This window comes from Haliotis cracherodii, unplaced genomic scaffold, assembly GCF_022045235.1.
Source record: "Haliotis cracherodii isolate W230 unplaced genomic scaffold, xgHalCrac1.p SCAF_16, whole genome shotgun sequence".
In the NCBI taxonomy this organism is placed as follows: domain Eukaryota; kingdom Metazoa; phylum Mollusca; class Gastropoda; order Lepetellida; family Haliotidae; genus Haliotis; species Haliotis cracherodii.
Window position 1 is genome coordinate 25,297,556 of NW_027266271.1, and position 12,454 is coordinate 25,310,009.

The following is a 12,454-nucleotide window of genomic DNA, read 5'->3' on the forward strand; positions in this document are numbered from 1 at the left end:
TTTACTATGAAGCAAATGAATCATTTGTCTATCTTTTCCTTTTGGTATTTGCGACAGAATGATGTCTAAGATTCCTTGTCCATTTAAGTTATGATGTGGGCATTCTAACTACTGTATGTTGTCCCATTGTGTATAAGAATAGTACTATACAATGGTATATTCAGTTAGTAGAGAAAATAATTACACACCTCCAGTGTTACAGTCACCCAATCACCATCATGTGACCACTCCCTACCTCAAGTGGTGATATATGCGAAAGTGGCCCCCCTCCCTCCCCACCCCGACCCCCTATCTGTGAGAGGAAAGGGATCAGATGCACCGCTAACCATCCTAATGCTAGACTGCACGAAATCTGACACCAATTTGGCCCAAGGGAGTAAGCCTAGAGTTCACTGCTGAGTGCTCCACACAAAAATACAACCCAGTGTAGCCATTTTTACACCACATCCGACTAGTCATGTTTTGGATTTAGGATACACCAGCGATCCAAAGCGTTGCAAACCAGGTAAGTGTGAAAATCTAACAGTATGTCTGTGAAAGTTTAGCATATAGGTTGACCCGATAAACTGGAGCGTGAACCCTGCCTGGCTGCCATCCCCTGTTTGGGGTATCAGTTTGACTTACTGAAACTTAAATGGATTTCTCAGCCGGCAGTGTGGTGTTCTGAAATATATTCCTGTAGTATTATGGAACCAGCTGGGAATGTAAGCTTCTGCCATGTTTGTGTGTGTGTGTGTTGTGAGCAGCATTGTGAAACACATTTTGTTTGTATGTTGCTGGAGATGGTGTTGTCTCAAGTGCATAGGTAGAATACAGCATTGTTCTTGGGATGGTGATGTATGGGTATACATGCTTGGATGTAGTTACTACAGTGTGTAGGATGGCCATTGGACTTGAAGTCAGTTGTAGGATGCACACCCCATGTGTTGGTGTTATCAAGGCCTGGCTATCATCTGTTTCCATGTCTTCATGCTCACTGAATTCCTTGTTTGTATGGTTAGATTGTCAGAGGCAGAAATAATGGAATAGAATGTATGGAAAGGATACTTTTGTGTCTGGTAGAAAATTCCCAGCTCCAAAGACTTTCAAATTTTCATTTGAGTGCCTGCTGAGAACAATATCAAACATTGATTGTATTTGTTTATGAATATAATTTTATAATGGTATTGCAGAGAAGATATATGGATTTACATGATTCTAGATGTAGTTTATAGAACTGTAGGTTATATCTGAAAGCATTGTTTATGGGTTTCTGCATCTCATTTGTATGTTGTATAACATCGCACTCAGCAATATTCCACCTTTGAAGACCGTGAATTAAATAATTGAGTCTGGACCAGACAATCCAGTGATTGATATTATGAGCAATTACCTATGCCATCAATGTATGAGGACATGCGATTAACCTAGACACAGAACCTGACAACCAATCCATTATGTTGCCTATTACAAGGAGCATAGGCTGCTTGGGTACAAAACTGTATCCCAGACTCCCTAGGGGTTGGTACCTATGGAATATTAAACAGCGCTCAGTAGAATCTGTTTCAGCAGTTAATCAAGACTGGTTATTCTCTGGCCTTGACTTTGTTAATTGACATGCTGTTCACCCTGTGCTTGTCATTGAAGGCAACTTAATTGGGCTGATGGTCAGGCTCTGGGACTTGGTTGACTGCATGCCTTCATACCCTGGTGGGACCACCTCCGTGGTCTCTGGGAAGAGCGTCAGCCTGGAGAGCGGAAGGTTCGGGGTTCGATCCCCGGCCGCGTCATATCAAAAGACATTAAAAGATGGTACTTGTTGTTACCCTGTCTGCACTCGGCATTAAGGGGCAAAAACAAGGACTGGTTGGCTCGGATTCAGTATATTGTGTCTGAGTGGGGTATTCATGTTAAACTACAGCATAGTATCTCAGTGTGCTAGCATTATAAATCGGCATCAGTCCGGACTTGTACAAGCAGCCACACACACAGATACACACATGCATGCTCGTCGCAAAATAAGTGCAATAATCTTGAACGCGACATTAAACCCATTTCACCTCACCTCACACCCTGATGTTGAACATTGCTCGTAATATCAACCACTGGTTTGTCAAACCAAGACCCAGTTATTCACGGGCCATTGTGATAATGTTTGAATAATACTGAAGCAATAAATAAACAAACTTGTGACCCTCATAATTTTAAATAAATGCTTCATTCAGATAGAGGACTACTTTCAAGGTCCTATGTTGCTAACAGTGATGAACAATATAAAATGTTTCTAATAAAATAGGGGGGCACGGGTGGCCCAGTCGTCTAAGACGCCGCGATTCGCTGTGCAGAGTTGCGTCCCTTGGGCACGCCAGAAACCTATGATTGTGGGTTCGAATCCCGGTTCGCCCCGATTATGTTTCTAGGTTTGTCAGCACCATACCCGTGCTCGTGGGTTTCACCGAAGTGATAAACGTCTGAGACCTGCATCACTTCGGGCTTTCCTCCCACATTGAGCTGACACGCCGCGATATAACTGGAATACTGTTAAAAGCGGTGTCAAACCAAACTCACTCACTCACTCACTAATAAAATAGGCACCACCTTTATAATTGATGTAGATAAGATACATAATTTTATTGTACATATTCAGACACTAGGGCATGGTACAAACAGTTATGACATCATGCATACATTAAACATGAGTTTCCTTGACAACTTAAGCCTGATGTTGGTAGATTTTGTCCAGAAATATGAATTTTGTATGGTTTATTATTTGTCAGCATCTAGTTTAGTTTCATGAATTAATTTTACAGCATATCAAAGTATGGAATTTGATTCAATTGCTATTATCGTGACTCAGTTTTTCATTTGACTTGCTTGAAATAATCCTGAACTCCAAGTTTTAATTTACAAGAACAATAATCAGTGCAATAGGACAACCAATTATGTGTTTTGTAGGATAACACATTGGCTACGCAAATTGTTGATGGACATACGCATTCGTGTCCAATTGATATGGGCTATAGTACATTGAGAACATTTGGACACTCAAACTTGTGACATGAGTTATTTTTTAAGTATCTTGAATGTTTTGAACAACAGGTTTCATGTGAGTGTTTCTCTAATGTCGCGCAATATTCCACCAGCTCCAGCCTTTGGTGTCTACATTTTACAACTTTTGATGAACAATTGAGCATGCTCAATCTTTGAAGATTTGGAAAGAAAAAGTCAAAATAGACTGAAAAAAATATGAAGGGTTTGAGAGGAACCTGGTGCTGTCACTATTTGACAGTGAGGTCTCTGATAGGCATTATGTTGGAAGAACATGGAGATATGACACCGTTATGCATAACAACTTCTTTGCTCAAACAAGTTGTTGTCCATGAAAGTGTCATGTCTTCATATTTGATAGTGCTCCATAAACACAGGATTATGTGTAGTCGCAATCATACAATGGACTCTGCTTTGGGGCAGATGGTGGAAATTGCCATATCTCATTTATTATTCCGTTATTATCCCCCAGGCATATAATGCAGGGGGATATAGTCGACAACCTGTCTGTCTTCGTCCGTCTATCTGTCTGTCCATCCGCCTGTCCGTCCGTTCGTAATCATCACTCGAAAACTGTTCAATATTTTTCAACAAAAATTGGCTGAATATAAAACAGGTCCTGAAGTAGTGCTATTTGCTATTTACTGATTTTTGGCATTTTGGCAATTTTTACTTAGTCTCATAAGGAGGTGGATTTCGTTTCTCAAAAACTCAAAAAACGTTCAATATCTTTCAACAATTCTTGACATATATTTCCTGAAGTTGTGCCTTTTGAAGTGATTTTTGACATTTTTATTTTTCTCGATTTCCGTGAAAACAATTTGGACTTTTTCAAAAGGTCTCAAAAAGGTGGGGTAGGTGTCTTTTCCTTAGCACAGCTGTGAAAGAATTTTCATCCAAACCTGGTACGTGTATTAACCAAGGGCTGAAATGGTGCCTTTTGCTATTTAGGAATTTTTTTCAAAATTTTATTTTTCCCTGTTTCCATGGAAAGCTGAAACGGTGGTAGGTGTTGTTTCCAGCGCAGAACTAAAAAACTGTTAAAAGTTTTTCATCCAAACTTGGTACATTTATTAATGTAGTGAAGTTGAAGTGATGCCTTTTGCTATTTAGGATTCTTTTTATTTTATTTTGTAAATTCCTGTTTCCGCGGCAACAAGTTTGACTTTGACTCTGTTCATGGTGGTGAGTTTGTCCGGACCGTATCTTTAAAACTAAATGGTACTCTTTCTTGAAACTGTGTACACACAAATACCAGATTATCAACAGTTGCCTTTTGCTATTTAGGGATTTTTAGAATTTATATTTCTTCCGTTTCCATGGCGAGGTTTGATTTTGACTCTGTTCATAGTGGTGTGTACCTGATTTAGAAATACAAAGTTCTAAATCCCAATTCCATAGTATTGTTTTGAGAACTCTCTTGTATAAGGACAGACAGATTAGATAGAAATTCTCTTATCAAGTAACAGTCAGATGATTTTTCTTTCCATTTTGTTGGGGTCAGGGGGGATTTGTCACCTTTTAATAACTCTTGTTGGAATGTGACATTCTTCGTGTTCTTGTTTGAGTATTGTTTAAAGGCAAGCAGAAGGACTATGTAGACTTGTTCAGTGAGCCAAACAATACTTTGACTTCTGCTTTTGAAGAATCAATAAAACTACCAGATAATGGAATGCAAGTCAAACACAACTAAACAGTACCCTTTGCTAAGGATTCACAGCAACTTTCACTGACATGTTTATAATGGTTCATAGAAAATGTTTGTGCAAAGAAAATATCTTGTGTAGCGGCCATAAAATTTCCGAGTCCCAATGGGATTTGAACCACAGACCTTCTGATCAGAGGTCGGACGCCTTGTCCACATGACCAAAGAGGTTAACTCCGTCAGCAAGCTGACAAGGTAAGGATGTCATCTGTGGGATGACTCCACGCCCTGCAACACTTGCAAAAACTCTAAACTCTACAAGTATCAGCAATCATAACTTGTTACATGTCACAAAGTGGCAGTCAGTTTAATTTGTTCAGAAGTGAGGTGAGATGGGGATTAACATAGTGGCGTACATGCACGTGTGTGTATGTGTGTGTGTGTGTGTTTGCGTGTGTGTGTGCGTGTGGCTGCTTGTACTAGTCTGGACTATTTTGTAGTGCTTGTCCACTAAGATTCCATTTGTTCATGGATACCCCTCTGAGACACGGTATACTGATTTCAAGACGACCATTCCTTGTGTTATCTTCTTGATACAGAGTGCCAGGCAGGGTAACAACAAGTACCATTTTTTGGTATGATGCGACCAGAGGTCATACCACCTTTTGCTCTGGGTCTGAAAATGGTTCCGAAGAAATAAAAAAATGGGGAATAAAATTATCCTGCAAATCTACCAATATCAGCGATCAAAAGCTGCGACTGAAAGCTATCAGCAATTGGTTCTCATGCCATAACATTTTTAAATTTGGTGATGGCAGGCAGTCTCTTTTTTTCTGAAATGTCCTACATCACTGTCAGAACTTTCATTTTATGTTTGAAGCAGAAATATAATCCATCATGCGTAGATATTTGACTGATGCCTGGGAAACAAGATCAAAGTCCAGAGTGAGCTAAAGGCACGGAGCATTGTCCATTGTCTGTTGGTCTGTCTGTTAACTTTTCTCTTCTGGCTTGGTAAAAATGTCTGTCGTCTGTTCCACATCTGCTGACTTTCAACTTCTCTGAAACAGCTGCAGGGATAAGCTTCAAACTTTGGGTGGATTGAAGATCAAATTTGGAAAAAATTCTAAGCTTCATCTTTACAGAAACCACATGGAAGGGATACATATAGCTTTGCTATGGAACCTGTGACACTAATATTAACAGTTTGGTTCTTTTAGACATTGACTATTACTGAGTCATGAGTTTTGAAGTAAAGGAGAAAATATGACTCCAATGTTCTGTTTGACATAGTTAAACCTGAGGGAAGCAGTGGCCGACTCATAAAACTGAGGACGCTACCCCCAAGTTATGCTCGTGAGGTCACTGCTGCCCCAAGTTATGCTTGTGAGGTCACTGCTGCCTGAAGTTGTGCTCGTGAGGTCACTGCTGCCTGAAGTTATGGTTTTGAGGTCACTGCCAACCCAAAGTTATGCTCGTGAGGTCACTGCTGCCCCAAGTTATGCTCGTGAGGTCACTGCCGCCCGAAGTTATGCTAGTGAGGTCATTGCTGCCAGAAGCTTTACTAGCGAGGTCACTGCAGACCCACGTTATGCTCATGAGGTCACTACTGTCAGAAGTTATGCTAGGGAGGTCACTACTGTCAGAAGTTATGCTAGTGAGGTCATTGCTGCCAGAAGTTATGCTAGTGAGGTCATTGCTGCCAGAAGCTTTACTAGTGAGGTCACTGCTGACCCAAGTTATGCTCGTGAGGTCTCTGCCGCTTGAAGTTATGCTCGTGAGGTCACTACTGTCAGAAGTTATGCTAGCGAGGTCACTACTGTCAGAAGTTATGCTAGTTAGGTCACTGCTGACCCAATGACCCAAGTTATGCTCGTGAGGTCACTACTGTCAGAAGTTATGATAGGGAGGTCACTACTGTCAAAAGTTATGCTAGTGAGGTCATTGCTGCCAGAAGCTTTACTAGTGAGGTCACTGCTGACCCAAGTTATGCTCGTGAGGTCTCTGCCGCTTGAAGTTATGCTCGTGAGGTCACTACTGTCAGAAGTTATGCTAGCGAGGTCACTACTGTCAGAAGTTATGCTAGTTAGGTCACTGCTGACCCAATGACCCAAGTTATGCTCGTGAGGTAACTACTGTCAGAAGTTATGCTAGGGAGGTCACTACTGTCAGAAGTTATGCTAGTTAGGTCACTGCTGACCCAAGTTATGCAAGTGAGGTCACTGCTGCCTGAAGTTATGCAAGTGAGGTCACTGCTGCCTGAAGTTATGCAAGTGAGGTCCCCGCTGGCCAAAGTGTTACTTGCGAGGTCATTGCTGCCCAAAGTTTTATTAGAGAGGTCATTGCTGCCTAAAGTTTTATTAGCAAGGTCACTGCTGCCTGAAGGTTTTGCTATGTTTACTACTCGGAAGAGTGTTTCATCCAACTTATGAATTGCTGAAACAACATCTAGTAATATTTGTGTATTTATGCACAAAAGTGTGTTACGACAGCTTGTAGAATATATCTGACTTGGAAATATGTGCTGAACACAATATCTTCTCATGAACCACACATCTTCTTCTAAGGCTCAGACTACCCGAGTCCTGAACAGGAGGTTGTGGGTTCGATTTCCGTCATCAATAAAGAAAAAGTTTTAATTCTTGTTTTCAATTTTAAAACATTGGAAGTTTGCAACACTAAGTGCAAACTTCATCTGCTTCTCAGGTCTTACCAAGAAAAAGTAAAAGTTCATGCTTGGTCTTACTGTAAAATGTAAAACCTCATAACCAGGATGAGGTCTTACTGAGACAAAAGTAAAACCTCCTAAGAGGTTATTATGAAAAGACCCAGTAACGTCCAAAACAATGGTAAGCATCTGTGATAGGTTTATAATCTTGAGGGGGCATGGGTGGTCCAGTCGTCTAAAGCGCCACAATTCGCTGTGCAGAGTTGCATCCCTTGGGCACACCAGAAACCCATAATTGTGGGCTTGCCCTGATTATGTTTCTAGGTTTGTCAGCACCATACCCGTGCTTGTGGGTACGTTTCATTGAAGTGGTAAACGTCTGAGACCTGCAACTCTTCGAGCTTCCCTCCCACATTAAGCTGACACGCCGTGATATGACTGGAATACTGTTAAAAGTGGCGTTAAACCCAACTCACTCACTCAGTTATAATCTTGAATTGTGAGTTGTAAGCTGATTGCAATGATTTCAGGATTAGAAGCAGAAACACAAACTTGACTGTAATTGCAATGTACACACATACTCATGTTGCCTTCCGTGAAAGTTAATGTAATACAAATCATGTCCTTCCATATCTGTGATGTGTGCACTATTTTGTAGCTTTGTAATGGTATTTTTTTTCTGTTCGGATGGACTGGGGACACAGGTGATCTTACACACCTGGTTACATCACAGTGATTGTTAACCTCAGGTTACAGCATTCCTTTGCAGCAACAGAGCGTCTGGTGTTACAGATGGAGGCACCTTGTCCAGATACACACAGGATCAAACTGAATATGCTTTGAACAAGTGTCCTTTGCATTCTCATATGTACGAGTAACACCAAGACCTAACCTTGGTTACAGCATTCCTCTGCAACAAGAGATCCAGTAGTATTGACACTGCCAATTGGGGTCTCTCACTTCTCGTGTTGCTGTAGAAATATTTCCTTTTTGGAAAAAGGAATTGAAACTGTATACCTCTTTGGAGGGGAAAGGTCTGAAATTTTTTGTTGGCGTGATTGTCATGAAATATGACTGAGGAGATATTTGAGAATGACTTGAAGCATTATCAGCAACAGTACATGAGGTGTCTCACACATTCAGAGACACTCAATCTCTTAACAAAACAGCTGCTTGATGTTTTTATGAAGTTATTTAAAGGACTCTGATGGAGTTCATCACCAACCAAGGAGCACATACCTTGAACAGAAGAAGTCAGGATGAATCTGTGTCCTTGTCATGTCTGACTTTTAAATGTTGCGATCTTCTTTTCCTTTAAAGGAATATGAACAAGTGGTGTTTCATTATGGAAATTAGTCCTGCACCATGACCGTGGAATATATTTATTTTATGAAAAAAAACATAATCTAGAAATGCATACAAAAGCAAGTCTATCCAGCTCAAGCTAGCTCTATTCCACAGATAGGGAATTTTTTATTTTTTTTAGAGTCAAGAAGGTTATTGTGTAATATAAGATTTCAGAGACTAAATGTTAGTCTATATGGAAATCTGCATCACAAGATACAAGATACAAGATTTTTATTGCACAAATGTTCCATGAAGAAACAGTTACATAGTCAATAAACTATATAAACAGATACGTAATAGGTATGGATAACAAAGCAAAGTATGAATATAAAATATTATATCATGTCATGACCTAGGATTATCTATAAGAAATATTTTAGATTTATTTGAAGTTGTATACACAAAAGCAGATTATTTCTGTTACCTGGTTTATTATTTGAAAAGGTAGATTAAATATTTCTGTGATTATTTTTTAGAAGAGAGAATTAAGCAGGGAGTGCCTTACATCTGAATATTTAATACAAGACATCAGGTAGTGTTCTTCATCTTCTAGGAAATAGATAGTCCATTCATATCTTGCCAGAACAATCATCAGCACCAGTAGACATGGATTTTAGTGCAGTATTTGCATGGTATAATTTCAACAATATTTATTTCCATAAGAGTACAAACGAGAAAGTAAATTTATATATACATTAATTAACATTCGTATAAGTAGATCAAGGCCACCCCGAGACTAAGATAAGATAAGATAATATTTATTGCAGAATCGTTCCATTACGGGACAGATGCAATTTTAAGAGACAAAACATTATGATCAATATAAACATATATACAGACATACATAATTTACATTCCTGTAGACACAAACAAAATAATCAATATTATATATGTGATGATATTCTTTTTTATACATAAAATTGTCAACGGTTGATTATGGAGGGGTATTTATTGTTTGAAATTATAGATGTGGAAACAAATGCAGTTGATATTGACTGCTTCATTATTTGATAGGATGTATTGAAATAATTTATCTTCATGACTGTGGACATTTACATTTACATTTTGTCTAGATAATTTTCCAAAGAGTATATTTCTTTCTCGAGTGTGTTTAATACAGTGAAGTAAGTAATGTTTTTCGTTATCAATGATTGAACATGTAGAGCATAGCCTCTGATGTAGTGGGGTTGGTGGCTTTGTGTGTCTTCCAAGTTCAATATTTAATTTATGGTTACTTAATCTTAGTTTAGAAAAGTGAACTCGATATTTTTTTACTTTACAGTGACTGAGATAAGGTTCTAATTTTATTTCATTTTTAACTATCCTATATGTCCTAAGTTTGTTTCCTGTGCCTCTTGTTGTATTTACATCTTGGAGAGATTCCTTGAAGAGGGAGTTGAATTTAGATTTGATTGTCTCTTTAAATATCGGTGATAGGAAACTATGTAATTGCCTCTCCACAAAGAAGTAATTTTACTGACAAGGTTGCATTACAACAGTGTGAAAGAGAAAATTACGACTGACAGTCATCAGACTATAGCAAGATTGATTTTATTTAATTATGTAGTCATGAATGGACGTTTGCCAAGCACTCTATCAGTACCATTGGCACAGTATGTAGTTCCACACTGCAAGAACGCCAGTAGGGTGTTCTATCAGGATTACACATCCACTCTCTAGACACATTTGTAGTAAATAGTGACAGGGTAAAGGAGTCATGTGGCTTCAGTCATGTATGATACTGTATTCGCTGTATTAAGCACCCTGCTTTTTTTAAGCACCACCTGACCAACTAGCTTCTAGACCAATCTGTAAATGAAAGCGACAAAACCCTTTCCATATTCCCATGAAATAAGTAGTCATTGTAAGCACCCCCTACTCAGACCACTGACATGACAGTCAATATTTTCTTGTGTATATTACAGTAAAAACAGCAATGCAGGGGGATATACTATTGTCTATTTACTGTTATTAAACAAGTTCAAGTCTCATCAAGGTTTGAATTCGAAGTTTGATATAAAGTTGGTTCATTACAGCATGATTTTTGTGTATCGTATTAATAAATGCCCTGCTTTGCCAATTTTCAAAGCAGCAGAATATGGTACATGGGCTCTGAAATTGTGTGACCTTCACCTAAAGAACAAGTTGATAAATTCTTTGGACATTCTGTAATTATAAGTGATATTAGTTCCATTGATAGGTAACAGATAACAAAAATTTGTTCATAGATAATTTCTTTTATTAATGTCATTAATCCCAGGGTGTTTTTGATACGTTTAAGAATGAAATTGACTGATTGGCGTTATTCCGAAGCCAGTATGGCTGTTCCTGCAGCAATAATATACAGTATACACCTAATATGTTCAGTGTGCAGTATCGGTTTGTATGGAGAGAAAACTCCAGCATGTGTGTTTACACAGACCCAGATGGGCCCCACATCTCCAGCACAATTATGATGCCTGTATTGTTTTAAGGACGGTGGATATTTGAGGAAAGGTGAGAAATAATTGATGTAACTTATGCTTAGCTACCAGTGTTTATTTGAACATGTTTAGCCGCCAGCTAGTGGGTGGAGACGGAGGGGAACTTTAGGACCCTATTGTTCTTAGCCTTCATGTATCCTTGTCTCACGAATGTTATACCCATGTAACTTAGAAAATTGTTTTTTTTACATGAAAATATATCACTAAATGATTTATGGGAAGGTTTTATTTGTTTGTTGTTGATTTAATAACAGTTCCAGTGTTTTTATTCGTGTTAGATTTTTTAATGCTGTGAATGTACGAAAGCTTTTTTCATGTTGCTGATTTATTTTGAAGAGCATTGCCTTTGGTGGCTCACTTGTAATGTTTTAGGGGAAACACTGTCTTGGTGGAACTGTGCCAAAGGACAACTGGAAGTTGTCGACTTTGCCTTTGATGAAACTTGGTGTTGTACAAGTGGTTACTGATGGGCCTTTCATTGTAGCTTCCTGTATATATAGACTGCTGTCACACACAAATCAGTGAGGACTGATAGTTTAATGTTGGAGAAAGTCTTTTTGGCAGGCCCTTCTTTCAAACATAGTCACATGGTAAGTGATAGGGGAGATTTTCATTGGTTTTGAAATGATGATTGTTATGAGGAATATATGTTGTGTAGGGGAGGGTTGGAGGTTGATTATTGTAGGATGTGTGGGTGGGGTTGGGTCAGGGATTGGGAGGAAGTGGGGTTGTTGATTTGAGTGTTGGTTTTGGGATGAGTATGGATGTTGGGGCATTGGGTTATGGGTTATGTGGATTTGGTGGTTGCAAAGGATTGGGATGGGAGGGGAGGGGGCTGTTAATTGGGATGTTGGGCTGTGTGGATGTGGGTTGTAGGATTGGGAGTGGTGTTGGGTATGATTGTTGTGGATGGGTGGGGTGTATTTGGGTTTTGGGATGGATGTAGGTGTGTCTGTGTATGATGGATAGGAGTGTTCTCCAGGGGTAGCATTAACAGGAAAGGGAAAACAAAAAAAACAAGAAACCTTCTGCATCATCATCATCCCAGTATCAGAGTTCTGTCCCTTCTGTTAGATATTAAGTATTGAGAATGTCAACATCCATGATTTACTTGAGTCTAGCAATTTCTTTGCCATTGACAGCTGTAGATTTTTCTTTGGCAGTTTCTTCACAGATAAGAAAGTTACATGTTAACAGATTTCATGATCGCCTTTTGTCCTCACTGTAGCGTCTGTGTGAAATATAGTATCAAATTTCTTTTCCAGTCTTGCTGGACCATGTCAC

At 39.1% G+C, this 12,454-nt stretch overlaps 2 protein-coding genes across 3 annotated transcripts in view; both read left to right on the top strand.

Moving 5' to 3' along the window:
• Positions 1–426: 426 nt before the first annotated feature.
• The window catches only part of LOC139463997 (zinc finger protein GLI4-like), a 142,911-nt gene continuing 130,883 nt past the window's right edge, over positions 427–12,454 (top strand). For both annotated transcript variants that reach the window (XM_071245484.1, XM_071245488.1), the window contains exon 1: positions 427–505. The gene's annotated coding sequence lies outside the window, so the exon portion shown is untranslated. The remainder of the gene's footprint in view (positions 506–12,454) is intronic.
• LOC139463639 (uncharacterized) lies at positions 6,023–6,439 on the top strand. Its single transcript, XM_071244908.1, has one exon. It carries the CDS (start codon positions 6,023–6,025, stop codon positions 6,437–6,439), a length of 417 nt encoding a protein of 138 aa, XP_071101009.1.

Excerpts from the sequence above, each read along its gene's own strand:
- LOC139463639 (XM_071244908.1), top strand. The coding sequence starts at position 6,023 with ATGCTCGTGAGGTCACTGCTGCCCCAAGTTATGCTTGTGAGGTCACTG.